The 15,332-nt window shown below is 45.8% G+C and overlaps 1 protein-coding gene across 1 annotated transcript in view; it reads right to left on the bottom strand.

Annotated features, from left to right (window-relative positions):
* The window catches only part of CDC27 (cell division cycle 27), a 2,763,676-nt gene that overhangs the window by 1,992,264 nt on the left and 756,080 nt on the right, over window positions 1-15,332 (bottom strand). The window contains exon 10 of the mRNA XM_044055179.1: window positions 1,358-1,389. Coding sequence (XP_043911114.1) covers window positions 1,358-1,389 — 32 coding nt within the window. The remainder of the gene's footprint in view (window positions 1-1,357; window positions 1,390-15,332) is intronic.

Below are 15,332 nucleotides of genomic sequence, written 5' to 3'. Positions count from 1 at the left end.
AGATGCAGCCCTGGTAGAGTGGGGTCTGATCCCCTGTGGGACAGGTTTTCCATGGCATTTGTAGAAAAAAAGAATGCAATGGCCTATCCATTTGAAAATGGTTTGCTTGGAAAAAGCCTTCTCCTCTGCCCCTGCAGCAAATGCTACCAGCAGTTGATCAGATTTCCTTTGAGGTTTAGTTCTGTCCAAGTAGAATCTAAGTTGTCTGTGCATGTCTAAGGAGTGCAGAATCCGTTTCCCTTTGTTCTGTGGGTTAGGAAGGAAGGTTGGCAAATGTATGGACTGATGAACGGCCACACTGGATACCACCTTGGGCATGAAGGAGGGATTGGTCCTGAGGGACACCCTGTCCGCATGAAAGATGATGAAAGGTTCCACTGCCATGAGGGCATGTAATTCAGATACCCTTCTTGCTGAAGTGATTGCTAAAACGAAAGCTGTTTTCCAAGAAAGGAATTTTAAGTCTGCAGGAGGAAGGGTGAGCTTTTCCAATACAAAGTTGTGGTCCCAGGCTGGAGTTGGAGCTCTCCTGGGTGGTCACAGATTTTTGGCCCCCCTGACGAACTGCTTAAGCAGGAGATGAGAGAAGAGGGGTGGTTCTGTGTTATAATGAGCTGAGATGGCTGAGGCATGAATTTTGATGGAGAAAGACAGGCCCTTATGAAGCATCTCAGTTAAGTATTGTAAGATCTGAGGTAAATTGGGAACCGTTGTGCTCATCCCTTGAGATTGGTTCCAGGCACAGAATATTTTCCATTTTTCAGCACAAAACTTTCTGGTACTAGGCCTCTTTGCCTCTAAAATGATATCCATCACTGGTTTACTGAGGGATGGTAAAGGAAAAATTATGTAATTAGCCAGGCTGCTAGATTCAGTGTTTGAAGTTTAAGATGCAGAATTTGGTTCTCCTGCTGAGACAACAGAGTAGGAGTCTGGGGCAGATGCCATGGGGCCCCACAGTGAAACAATGCGCAAGAGGGGGGGTACCAGTGTTGGCGTGGCCAGTCTGGTACAATCAAAATCGTCCTTGGTTGGTCTTGTTTGATCTTTAGTAATACTTTGGAGAGCAGAGGCAGAGGAGGAAAGGCATAAACTGATGGGTTTTTCCAGCTGAAGGACACAGCATCCACTTTCCAAGCTTGTTTGTGGGGAGTCCTTGTGCAGAATTTGTCCAACTGATAGTTTTGGAGGGAGGCAAACGGGTCTATATCTGGACTCCCCCATTTGTTTGTCAACATGTTGAAAATCCTTGGTTCCAGTTTCCACTCGCGTGGGTCCATGAGGTTTCTGCTTAGTTCGTCTGCCAGTGTATTTAGTTTTCCTGGCAGGAATTGAGCTTGTAAATGTACCTGATAACTCAGGGCTGTGTTCCACAACACCATGGCTAGTCTGCAGAGGGGGTAAGAATGTGTAAGCCCCTGCTTGTTTATATACCACATAACAGTGGTGTTGTCCGTCTTTATCATGAATTGTAGTGAAAAATGTGGTCCTCGAAGGCTGTCAGAGCATTGCGTACAGCTAACATTTCTTTTTGATTGATATGCAGGTGCATTTGACTTGGGTTCCATTTGCCCTGAATGCACTTTCCTACCAGGTGTGCTCCTCATGCACAGTCTGATGCTTCTGTTAATGTTTGGGCGGCAGGGAGTACAGTCCCCTGTTTTGGTGGCAGGCCTCCGTCTACCAAAGTAACTCCAGGCGTAGGCAAGGTATGATAGGAATCATTGCCTCTAGATCCTGTGAATGTTGACACCATAGGCTTTTGAGATACCATTGCAGTTTCATCATATGCAGCTTTGCATATGGAATTAGAAGAATGCAGGCGGCCATGAACCCCAAGGCTTGCAGTATTTGCCTTGCAGATAACTGGGTTTTTGTGGCCACTTGTTTGAAGTAGGTTGTCAAATGAATCCGTTTCTCTGGCGTGAGGAAAGCCATCTGGGAAGTTGTATTTAAGCTTGCTCCCAGGAATATAATTTGTTGACAGGGTATCAGTTGTGATTTATTTTCGTTTATGGTGTACCCCAGAGAAGTCAGCAACCTTTGAACAAAGGCCAGATTATTCAAAAGTATGTCCTGGCTTTCTGCCTGAATTAAGACAATCGTCCACATATGGGTATATTTGAATATTTATTTGCCTGCAAAATGCAATGACTGGAGCTAGGGCAGTGCAGAGAACTGATAGTGCATGTAGCCTGCTTTGAAGCGTAGATATTTTCTGCAAGACTCCCTGATAGGGATGTACAGCTATGCTTCTTTTAAGTCTAGTGTTGCCAACCATGCATCTTTGCCTAGCATAAAAAGCAGCTGGTGAACAGTCAGCATCTTGACTTTTGGAATCACCAGAAATGTATTTAGAGTAGAAAGGTCCAGGATAGGATGTCATGTATTGCCTTTTCTGGGTACCAGGAAAAGTCTCGAATAGAACCCTTCTCCCTTTTCCTCTTCTGGTACCAACTCAATAGCCCCCCCATGCTTAAGAGAGAGTACTTGATTTTGGGCCACTGCACACTGATTTGGGAGTAGATCTGGCCATCAGCTTGGTGTTGGTAAGGTGTGGAAGTGAAATCTGTATCCTTGCGACACTATATTTAAAACCCATTTGTCTGGGTAATGAGTTCCCAGATTTTGGCCTGCAGACCAATCTTTCCACCTAAAGGAGCATTCAGTTGGGAAGTGCTGGCAAGTTTTAAAACCACATCGAGACTGTTTTCCATACTGGGGAGTCTTACTACTCCCTGATTTGAGTGCGGAAACCCCCCACTGCTTAGTTCTGTGTGAAACCTGGGGTTTCTGCTATGTCTGGGTTTGGCTTGAGAAGACCTTGAAGAGGCTGGAAAGGACCAATTCTTAGAGGGCCAGTGCCTACTAAATCTAGGAGGCTGAACTTGTAAGAAATCTTTAACAGTTTGCATACATTTAGCTTTATCTTCCATCTTTTTCAGAAATTCCTCAGCATTGTTGCCAGACAGGCGGTCCTGTTGTAAGGGAGCATCCAAGAATTTAGCTTTAACATGATCAGGTAAAGATTGCTCCTTAAGCCAAGCATGCCTTCTGAGCACAGAACCAGTAACAGCAGCCCTGCAAGGGGCCTCTAAAGAATCTAATCCACATTGCAAAGTACGTTTTCGAACCTGCTCAGCAGAATGCATTAAATCCTGTAATTCTTTATTTTCTGCACAGTCAGGAATCAACATTTTCTGTTTAAGCAATCCAATAACATGTTTTTGGTACTTTTAACATATGAAACTGGCAGTTTAAAGCCCTAATGGCCAAAGTTGCAGAAGTGTAAACCACCTTACCCCATCTATCCAGCGCCCTGGAGTCTCTATCAGAAGGGGTAGGATTTTTAGCAGTAGAAGCCTTAATGCCCTTGGGTCCCTGTGAAACAGTCTCTGGATCCGCAGTAGGGTTTTTAAAAAGGAACGTGTGTGAATCAGGAACCCTGTAATATCTGTCAGGTTTTCTGGGAGCAGGAGGCAAGGAATCAGGGGCCAAACTAGATTCCGAAAAAGCATCAACAATGTCTAGAACTGGAAAAATAGCTAAAGGCATATGCTGAGGCAGGAGTTAGAAATCCCTAAGCCTCTTTTTTGAAACAGAAAAATCCTGGCTTTCCAAGTGGAAATGCTCCCTTAGAGTATGTAAGGTTTCACCAAAAGAAAAATTCTCTGGAGGGGAAGCAAAGAGATAGAGCCCTCTGCATCAGAATCCTCATAAGTAGATAAGGGCAAATCCAGATCATCAGAAGAATCAGAAAAATCAGAATCCTGGTCAGAAGATTCATAAACAATTTCAGTCCTAGGTCTCTTAGAAGGGGGAGGCTGGCTTCCCCTGATTAGAGTTATAAGATCTTCAGACATTCTTATTTGTTTTTTAGGCATAGAGGCCTGAGCATGCAGCCTGGGCGTCGTTTTTTTAGGCATGGTTTGAGATTTAGGCCTAAAAGAAGAAAGAGGCGTCAGTTTAATATGTAAGTCAGTAGGCCTGAATACACCCTCAGAAGCCGGTGCCTGTACAGTAGCTCTGGACCCATCCAAGGTAGAGATATTCGCAGGTTTCATGGTTGAAGCATCTCGCAACATACCAGACTCTGAATGGGTCTCAGTAGAGGCCTGCGAATCAGAAGTAGCGGGTATCAGGGGCTGCGAAAGCACCTCACTGAGTACCGGCAAACTGGCGAATGGCTTACGAGAAGCGTAGTCGGCAGTTTTGGACCTCGACGGCCTGTCTTTATCCTTGCATCTTTTCGGAATCCCGGTAGTCGGATGGCTAACAGACATTTCTGGATAATTAAACCAATAACCGAAATATTTTGAGGTGAAAATATACCAATGACGGAGACTGCACTGATTAAATAAAGCACAAAACCGACAGCACGGTACGTTGTGGTCAGGGCCTAGGCAAGGAATACAGTACGAATGAAAATCTTTATGAGGTATTTGCTTCCCACAAGTAATGCAATTATTAACTTTTACTGATATCGGGAAGGAGCAAGAAAAAATTTTCCCAACGGGGTACTTCGCTTTAGTTGAAGACTTCGGTTCTGAAACTCAAAAACGAAAATTTCAGGAGTCGGCCGACCGGCGCTTGCGAACTGCTTTGGCTTCGGGCCCTGCGCGGCAAGAAAGACTGATGTAATGGTGTCGGCTGCATGTTTTACACCCCTGACGACCTGACATCATGGAAGAAGGGACAGCAAGTGACGCAGGACCCAAGACTTTGCTAATCAGGCCGACTGAGGGCTACTGCAAGCAGATAACCCAAAAGTGATGACTGCAACAGTGAAACACAAACAACATATGGAATGTAATAACCACTGGATATAATGCTTAGTACCCAAGTGTTTGTAATATCTGTCCAGGTGCTTAGGTGCAGGGAAACACTACCCTTGGACTGTCTCCAGAGATGGACAGTCAGGCAGCACTTCAGGAGAGCTGAAAGGGCATGTCAGAAAGAATATATGAAGCTGTGGTTCTGTGGACCCCCTCTGCCTTTGGGGTGGCATCTATCATTGAAACCTCCTCCTCTGCCTTTGGAGGAAGTGTGCCTGCGCAGGTCCTGAAAAGACCCTTAAGACTTCCAGAACCAAATTTTCTTACATTATCTCTGGTTTGTAGGAAAGGTCCTCTGAGGGATAGAAAACAATTCCCACAGCAGACAGGGTCTTGCGAGTATGCATATCTTTCACCGATGGTCCAAAACAGAGAGGAGCCATAATAAAGGATGCCTTAAAGGGTACTACAAAGTCACATAGCCTCATCCAGGCATGTGTTCTTACAGCTATGACTGAACCAGCTGCTCGTGAGGTACCTTCTGCTATGTGGCAGACCAACTTCATTGAAGAATTAGCAATAGATAAGAGTAGCCAGTTGGGAAGACCTTTCTGAGGTCCTCTGCACACATGGTCTCAGCAAGAGAGTGAGAGCTCCTTGATCATGTCTTTTTGCAAGCGTGTAAAGTGTGCCATATAATTTAACAACCTCATCACAAAAGTCACTGAGCCATACAGTTGCATTTTCTGAATCTGTCCATCACCCTGGACTCCTTGTTTGGTGGATGGACAAAGGAGCTCTGCTTGGCTAACTCTTCCTTAGTGGCTGCTGCCACAACAGCATAAACAGGGACACCTTTGTTCCAATGCAATCTGCCTGCTGGGGGGGGGATTATCTGGACACTGGGAAATGGACTTGATAGCCTCCAGTTCCTTCAGGTCAGGCAGGAAGCAAGGTCAATAAGTTTTATTCGCTGGGAGGTCACTCAAGACGTAGATGGGCCTGCCCCGAAAACCTTCAAAAACACAGACTCCTCAGAAGAAAGAAGTTGGGAAAACCATTCACCCTTCTGCCTCAGGATTTTCGGGTGGTGATCGAGAGGATCCCTCTCTCCCTTATCAAAGTCGGTGTCTGCGGTGAGGGACCCCATCGGGGAGTCATTGTGCCGCCTACTGCACATCATCTTTTGAGGAACCCCCTCCACGGGGTGATCAGTGGGAGGTATTGGAAGAATGGGGAAAACCCACTGGGGAATGAGTGTGGAAGCTTCCAAATGTAGGTTGACCTGAAGAATCAGGAATGATAGGCTCAGTGCTTGGACTTGATGGGGGGCATGGAATAGGATTAGAGATGTAAGAGGACAGATCTCTATGCAATGAGAAGGTTCGTTCCACTACCTCAGAACTCCTGACAACCTCCACAGAGCTGAGGCAGCCTAGGTCAAAAGGTCTGGGCCTACACTGGATCCAACCCCTCCAGAGAGGATCGGACCACAGCTGTCAAGGGCCAATGCACCAAGAGGTGGGGATGGATAGAAGTGTCTGAGTCAAACCTAACCTCCCAGACCCAGTGCCAACCTCTCAAATCTGAGATTCACTCTGATTCGACAGCATTAGGGCAGGGCTGGTCAGGAACGCTGCCTGAATCGAAGGGTTTTCTTTGCATCAGACTCTGATACTCTCAGGTATCTAGGATACTGGGGTTCCGAAACAATGGGTCAAATCAAAGGAGGAGACTGTATAGGCTGAGCAGAGGCACTCAAGGATCCAAGAAGGGATGGAGTTGGCAAGACTCCCTTCTGGAACGGAACCCTGAGGAATTTTTCCACATCATCTTGTCCATATCACTCTCTATCAAGCTCCTAGAGGATCTGGAAGAAGCAGGCCTGGAATGTCTGGTCAGAGTTTGAAGCAATTTGTGTGTGTGTGTGTGTGTGTGTGTGTGGGGGGGGGGGGGTTGAAACAGGCTTTAGAACGAAGCTTGGGAGATCTTCTCCTGACTGTTCGATCCAAGGGCCTAGGATCCGGCCTCAGACTCAAAAGAGGAGAACTACTTATTGGGATAACCTCTGGCAGATCTGAGAGAGTCAATGGATCCAATCAAGAGGTGACATTCTACGGATCCAAAGCTCTCTGATGCTTCTCCAGAGGCTCCACAGATGAGCCTGGGAACACAGAGAGAGCTCAATTTTTAGCTTCCTTGAAGCTGTGTGATTTGGAGGGGGTTTGAGCCCCAGATGAAGGAAGAGATGAAGCAGAAGCAACCTTTTAAGGATTAGTTTATTGCACAGATAAGAAAGAGCAGGAAGGTTGATTGCAGCAAAAATGAGACACTGGGCCTGAAGATGATACTGGCACAGGCAGTAGAAGCACTTCTTGTGGGCATAAAATCCAAAATTCAGATGCCCACAAGTAGTGCATCTTTTAAATCCAGTAGGCTTTTTGGACATTCTGAAAAGAGGTAAGCTTATAAGAAAAAAAGAAGAAAGAGCACCCACTCTAAAACATTTCACTATACTAAAAGAAAAATTGCCAAAAGATTGAGAGAGAAACTTTTTTTTCTTTTCTTTTGAACTAGAGAAATACAGTTATGAACACTATATAGAACATGCCACCGGCATAACAGGAAAGCAGTGATAGGGGAATAAATACTAGCCCCAATGACTGCGAAAAACTACCAAAGATTAAGAGGGAGGAAAGAACACAAAGGTTAGTTAAAATTACAATTAGAGTAGCAACAACAACAAGTAAGGAACTACAGTTGTGTACACTTACCATAAATGTAGATGTTCGAGTGTATTCACTGCTGGTCATCACACTTGGGATATCTGTCTGCAGGTAGCCCTTAGTCGGCCCAAATACCAGAAAAGTACAGTTTTGTACCTACCATAAATGTAGATGTTCGAAGATCCACATTGCTGCAGTCCTTACTTATGGGTAGTCCGCTGTCCTCGGTCGGCCCGAATACCAAAGTATTAGGCTGACGTCGGTCATGGGCGCCTAGATCTGACATCAGAGCGTCAGGGTATAAAGGCGCATGACCGACGTCATATCCTCAGTCTTTTCTTGCCCCAGATGTCAGAAGGCCAAACAAGGAAGGCCACAGGCAAAAACAGAATACCTCCCAAAAACATGCCCAACAACAACCATCACCTAAAACATAGCACCAAGTCAAACTACAGTGGGGAAGGAGGGAGGTAAATTGACTGCAGCAATGTGGATCTTGAACATCTACATTTATGGTAGGTACAAAACTGTACTATGTTCTTCATCTCACATTGCTGCAGTCCTTACTTATGGGTAGAATCCCAAAGCAACGGGAAAGGGAGGATGGAAAAAATCATAAAGCATTAGGGGCTGCTAAAATGCCCTGTAAAACTGCAGTGGCAAATCCAGCCCTAGACTTAGAATAAAGAGGAAGGTGGTAATGTTTAGAAAAAGTATGCACTGAACTCCAAGTAGCTGCCTCCAAAATGTCTTTTGTAGCTACCCCCCTTAGAAAGGCCGTAGAAGTAGCAGTAGCCCTAGTGGAATGAGGCCTGATTCCAGCCGGAATCTCCTTACCATGATGGGAATAACAGAAAGAAATACAAAACCCAATCCATTTAGAAATAGTTTGTTTTGAAACAGGTTTACCCTGTGAACCCAAAGCAAAAGAAATAAACAACTACTGAGACTGTCTGAACTCCTTGGTTCTGCTCAAATAATAACGCAACTGCCTGTGAATATCCAAAGTATGCAAAATTTTCTCCCCTTTATTTTGGGGGTTTGCATAAAAAGTAGACAAATGAATAGTTTGGTTTAAGGCCACACTAGAAACCACTTTAGGCATGAAGGAAGGATTAGTACGCAAAGATACCCTATCCTTATGAAAAATCAGGAAAGGCTCCACTGCCATGAGGGCCTGTAATACAGAAACCCTTCTTGCAGAGGTAATGGCCAACAAAAAAGCAGTTTTCCATGACAAATACTTTAACTCGGCAGTAGCTGCAGGCTCAAAAGGTTGTAGAGTAAGTTTTTCCAACACAAAATTGAGATCCCAAGCAGGAGTAGGAACTCTACGTGGGGGTCTTATATTCTTTGCCCCTCTAAGAAATTGCTTAAACAAAGGATGAGAGAATAAAGGAGGGTCACAATCATAGTGAGCAGAAATGGCTGCAGCATGGACCTTTATCGAGGAGAAAGACAAACCCTTGTCCAATAACTCAGTAAGATATTGAAGAGCAACACTTAAATCAGGTTTGGAGACATCAAAGTCCTTTCCTTTGCTCCAAATAAAAAATCTCCTCCATTTATCAGCATAAACTTTCCTGGTACTAGGCCTCCTGGCCTCCAAAATAACATTCAAAACTTGTTGTGGAAGCTGAGACCCTCCAGAGTCTAAAACAGAATATACCAGGCTGTTAGATGCAGAGACTGAATCTTGACATTGAGGAAGTGATTGCCCTCTTGTGACAAAAGGTGCGGAATCAAAGGCAGAGGCCACGGAGGCTCTCGTACTAAACTCCTCAGTAGTGGGTACCAGTGTTGTCGAGGCCAATCCGGTGCTATCAAAATCATGGTTGGCTTGTCTTGTCTGGCCTTCAAAAGTACCTTGGGAAGAAGAGGCAGAGGTGGAAAGGCATATACATGCAGATTGTTCCAACTGAATGACAGAGCGTCCACCTTCCAAGCTGTGTGATGAAACATGTTTGTGCAAAACTTTGGCAACTGGTAATTTAGTGGAGAAGCGAACAGATCTATGTCTGGAGTTCCCCATAACACTGTCAACTTTTGAAACACATGAGGATCCAATTTCCACTCGTGAGGATCCACTATTTGTCTGCTCAACACATCTGCTAAGGAGTTCTGTGCTCCTGGTAGAAACCTTGCCTGAAGATTGAGGTGTAGATTGAGAGCAGTTTCCCACAAAATCATCGCTTGCCTGCAGAGAGGATAAGAATGGGTTCCCCTTTGCTTGTTGATGTACCACATGACAGTAGTGTTGTCTGTTTGAATCAACACCTGCCCTGGGTGAAGTAAATCTTTGAAAGCCATCAATGCAAACTGGACTGCTAACATTTCCTTCAAGTTGATGTGCAAATGTTGGAGTTTGACAGGCCACGTGTCTTGCACCCATTTTCCATTGAGGTGTGCTCCCCAAGCCTTGTCCGAGGCATCTGTCGTTAGAATCTGACTCGCCTCTGGCCGGGTCACAGAGAGTCCCTTGTTTAGGTGACATTCCTGAGCCCACCACAAAAACTCCTTCTGAATGCAAGGTATTATCTGAATGACAGTGCCTAGATCTTGGCAGTGCTGTGTCCATACATTTTTGAGATACCATTGAAGCTTCCTCATATGCAATTTGGCATTGGGAAGCACCAGAATACAAGATGCCATGAACCCCAAGGCTTGAAGGACTGTCCTTGCAGTCAGCCTGGACCGTAGAGACATTCGATGGAAATAAAGAAAAAGGCTTCTTTGTTTGTCCGGGGTCAAAAAAGCCATCTGGGAAGCTGTATTCAGTCTCACACCCAGAAAGCACATGTCCTGAGAGGGTACTAGACTGGACTTTGTTTCGTTCACAGAATACCCTAGGCATCTTAACACTGCCATCACATACTGTAGATGATGAAGAAGTTCGTCCTTTTCTTGTGCAATAATCAGGCAATCGTCCAAATAAGGATAAATCTGTATTCCTCTTAGTCTGAAAAAGGCTATCACTAGAGCCAGAACCTTTGTGAACACTCTGGGCGCAGCAGATAAGCCAAAGGGCAATGCAGAGAACTGATAATGTAAATTTCCAGCCCGAAAACGCAGGTACCTCCTGCAACTGGGCCTGATAGGAACATGAAGGTAAGCCTCTTTGAGATCCAGAGTAACCATCCAGTGATCTTTTCCCAACAGAGGTAAAAGTTGTTGTAAAGTCAGCATCTTGAACTTTGGAATGTCCAGGTAAGTGTTGAGGATAGATAAATCCAAAATTGGTCTCCACGTGTTCCCTTTCTTTGGAACTAGAAACAGGCGAGAATAAAATCCTAGGCCCACTTCTGACAGAGGAACTGGCTGTATAGCTCCTATTTGAAGAAGTAAAGAAATTTGTTTGTGAGCCTCTATCCTTTGCCGAGGAGGGACGTCTGGCATGCCTTTGAAAGGAGGCATGGTATGGAAATAGAACTTGTAACCTCGGTTTATAATGTCCAATACCCATTTGTCCTGGGTGACTAAATGCCAATTTGGTTTGAAAAGAGCCAACTTTCCTCCCAAAGGAGCTGCCAGGCAAGAAGAATCTGGCAGCTGAAAATGCAGGTCATTGGGCCTGTTTACGAAAGGACTGGCCCCTGCCCTCACCAGCATATTGAGCAGGCGAACTCCATTGTCTCGGCCTGAAGGTACTCTGAGCTCTGCCCCTACCACGCCTAGATCTACCCCTAGACTGAGAATCAGAAGGGTACGTCCATCCCTTAGTAGGCCAATTTCTACTAAACTTTGGAGGTTGCACCTGCAAAAAATCTTTAACAGTCTGCATAGACTTAGCCTTGTCTTCCATTTTCTTTAAGACTGACTCCACAGGAGGACCAAACAAAACTTCAGACTGTAAAGGGGCATCCAGAATTCTAGACTTAACATGCTCAGACAAATTCTGATCCTTAAGCCAGGCGTGCCTAATAACTGAACCAGTGGCAGCCACCCTAGAAGAAGCCTGTAAAGCATCAAAACCACATTGCAAAGAGTGCTTACCCACCTGTTCAGAAACATGCACTAAATCCTGCAATTCTTTACACTCTATGCCCTCTGCCAAAGCATCCACTTTAGATCTTAGCTGAGAAAGGAGGAAATTCTGATACTTCAACATATGAAACTGGCAGTTCAAAGCTCTCATTGCTAAAGTAGAAGAGGTATACACCTTCTTACCCCATCTATCCAAAGCTCTAGCTTCCTTATCCAGAGGAACCGGATTCTTAACAACAGAGGCTCTAACACCCTTAGGCCCCTGACTAATAGTTTCTGGGTCCGCCCTAGGACTCTTATACAGATATTTATGAGCCTCAGGCACCCTGTAATACCTGTCCGGTTTAACTGGAGCAGGAGGCACAGAATCTGGATTAAGGGAAGCTTCGAGAAAACATCTGAAACAACATCCAAAACCGGAGGTATAGCTAAGGGTCTATGCTGTGGTAAAACAAGAACTCCCTAAGTCTCTTCCGTGAATCAGAGTAATCCTGTCCTTCCCACTTAAAATGCTCCCTCATGGAATGCAGAGTTTCTGAAAATGAAAAATCCTCTGGAGGAGAAGCAGAAGGAGTGGAATCCTCTGCATCAGAATCAGAATAAGGAGGGAAATCCTGAATGTCTTCAGCAGAAGACTCTGAATCATCTGAGGCCTGCTCCAAACTTTCCAATTCTGGCTCCATCCTGGGCCTCTTATCAGGAGGGGGCATAGAACCTCTAATTAAAGTAATCAAATCCTCTGCCATTTTAAGCATGTGCTTTTTAGGCACAGACCCTGAAGAACCAGAACTGACACCAGAGGAAGGCAAAACAGACCTGCCCTTAGAAGGAGCCTTAGAAACAGTAGCAGAAGGCCTAACCACCTTAGGTATAGAAGGGAGAATAGTAACCTGAGAGGCCCCTTCAGCCTGACCTGCCTCCTGAGAGGCCACATCTTGTAAAACCAAAGTTTCCCCCTGGGACTCAACAGAAACTTCAGCCGGATCCACCTGTTCAGCTGTAGCTTCTAAAGGTCCAGCCCATAACAGACGAATCACCCTGCCTAGGCTTTAAAGATTTGTCTTTGCGCTTCTTAGTAGAAGCGGGCGGCGGAACATCCGACGGCATATTATAATTACACCTCTTGCCAAAGACTAACCTAGCGCAATCTAACCTCCTTTATAGTGCGCTTATTAAACCTAGCATAAAACCTACACCCGACTACGCCGTGCTCGTCCCAAACAAGGAATACAAAGCGAGTGGTAATCCCTATGCGGTATCTGTTTCCCACAAGAAATACAATTATTCACTTTTTCTGACATCCGTAAGTAACTGAGGCAAGAAAAACAAAATATTCCCAACGGGTACTTAGCCCAACTTGGTATCGGTCTGAAACTCGAAAACGAAAAATTTCAGAACGCCGAACGGCACTTGCAACGCTGCTTCTGCATCGGACCATGCGGCAAAAAAGACTGAGGATATGACGTCGGTCATGCGCCTTTATACCCTGACGCTCTGATGTCAGATCTAGGCGCCCATGACCGACGTCAGCCTAATACTTTGGTATTCGGGCCGACCGAGGACAGCGGACTACCCATAAGTAAGGACTGCAGCAAGGTGAGATGAAGAACATCTTAGTATTTCTGTGTCGGATGCTGTTGCTCCGGGACTGACGTCAGGTTGTCAGGGGTACAAAAACAGGCAGCTGACGCCATTACATCAGTTTTTCTTGCCCCAAATGACAGGAGACCCCACAAATAGGGAGCTAAGTTATGGTGGGGAAAACGCCACCAGTAAAAAGTAAATAAAATACCATTAACCCAGAAAGGGGTGAGTAATAGCCATAGATAGGTGGGAGAGAAACCAGGGGGCTGGAGGGAGGGAAACCAGGACTGCAACAGTGAATACACTAACATCTACATTTATGGTAAGTGTACACAACTGTACTATGTTCTTCGTGTTTCACTGCTGCAGTCATCACACTTGGGTGGATTCCCAAACCTGAAGAAGGGTGGAGGCAGTCAAGAAGACTTAGGGCTGGCTAGTATGCCTTGCAGGACTGCTGTTGCAAAACCTGCCCTGGATTTGAAAAAGATAGGCAGGTGGTAATGCTTGAAGGTGTGTACTGAACCCCAGGTAGCAGCTTCCAGTATGTCCCTGGTAGGGACTCCCCTGAGAAATGCTGTAGAGGTAGATATTGCCCTAGTGGTATGTGTTCTGACCCTGTGAGGGGTTGGTTTCCCATGGTGCTTGTAGCAGAAATGGATGCAGTGCGCAATTCCATTTGGAAATTGTTTTGAAATGGCCTTGCCCTCTGCCCCTGTTGCAAAGCTGACCAGTAACTGCTCAGATTTTCTGAAGGGCTTAGTCCCATCAAGGTAGAATCTGTGCTGTCTGTGCATGTCCAAAGATTGCAGGATCTTTTCCACTTTATTTTGAGGATTAAGGAAGAAATTTGGCAAATGTATGGATTGGTTGAGAGCCACACTGGACACCACTTTAAGCATGAAAGAAGGGTTAGTCCTGAGGGAAACCCTGTCAGCATGGAAAATAATGAAGGGTTCCACAGCCATAAGTGCTTGTAGCTCAGACACTCTTCTAGCTGAAGTGATGACCAGAAGCAAGGCTGTTTTCCGAGAGAGGAATTTTATGTCTGCTGAGGCAGCAGGTTCAAAGGGGGGAAGCGTGAGCTTTTCCAGTACAAAGTTAAGGTCCCAAGCAGGGGGTGCTCTCCTTGGTGGCCCTAAGTTGTTTGCCCCTCTCAGGAACTGTTAAACAGCGTGCGAGAACAGAGGTGGCTCAGTGTTGTAATGAGCCGAAATGGCTGAGGCATGTATTTTAATGGAGGAGGAGGACAGGACAGGCCTTTGTGGAGTAGATCTGCTAAGTAATCCAGGATTAGAGGCAGGGAGGGCAGAGTTGTGTCCTCTCCTTTAGACAGAATCCAGGAGCAGAACCTTTTTCCACTTATCAGCACAGGATTTTCTTATACTGGGTCTTCTGGCTTCAAGAATGACATCCAGCACCTGCTTGCTTAGGGTTGCTGGGGGAGAATTCAAGGAATAAGCCAGGTTGCAAGATTTAGGGTTTGCAGTTGTGGATGCAAAATCTGTCCTTCCTGCTGAGAGAGCAGGGTTGGGTTCTGGCATAGGTACCAGGGTAGCACTGGTGACTGGCTGGGCAGGAGTGGGTACCAGTGCTGTCGTGGGCAGTCCGGGGCAATCAGAATTGTCCTTGGTCTGTCCTGTCTTATCTTGAGTAATACTCTTGAGAGAAGGGGCAGAGGGGGAAAGCGATAGATTGAGAGATTTACCCACTGAAAAGATTGAGCATTCACTTTCCAGGCCCTGCTGTGAGGATTCCTGGTGCAGAATTTGTTGAGCTGGTGATTGTAAAGGGGGGCAGAGAGATCTGCCTCTGGGGCCTCTCATTTCTGAATCAGACAGTTGAAGGTACTGGGCTCCAATTGCCGCTCATGTACGTTTAGGAGATTTCTGCTTAAGTTGTCTGCCAGTGAGTTTTGTTTGCCTGGCAGGAATTGAGCTTGCAGATGGACTTGCAAGTCCAAGGCCATGTGCCACAGGGCCATGGCTAACCTGCAGAGTGGGTAGGAGTGGGTTCCCCCCTGCTTGTTAATGTACCACATAACTGTGGTGCTGTCTGTTTTTATTAGCAGTTGTCCTAGAAAGAGTAGGGATCTGAAAGCTGTCAGGGTGTTCTGCATGGCTAGCATCTCTTTTTGGTTGATGTGCAGATGAATTTGACTTGGGCTCCAGTGGCCCTGAATGCATTTGCAGTCCATGTGCACTCCCCAGGCAGAGTCTGATGCATCTGTGGTTAGGGTCTGGGTAGCGTGGGGTTGAGAACA

Source organism: Protopterus annectens, chromosome 13.part0, assembly GCF_019279795.1.
Source record: "Protopterus annectens isolate FY-2018-M chromosome 13.part0, PAN1.0, whole genome shotgun sequence".
Lineage (NCBI taxonomy): Eukaryota > Metazoa > Chordata > Ceratodontiformes > Protopteridae > Protopterus > Protopterus annectens.
The sequence above is the reverse complement of the archived record's forward strand: the minus strand, read 5'-3'. Positions and strand labels throughout refer to the sequence as shown.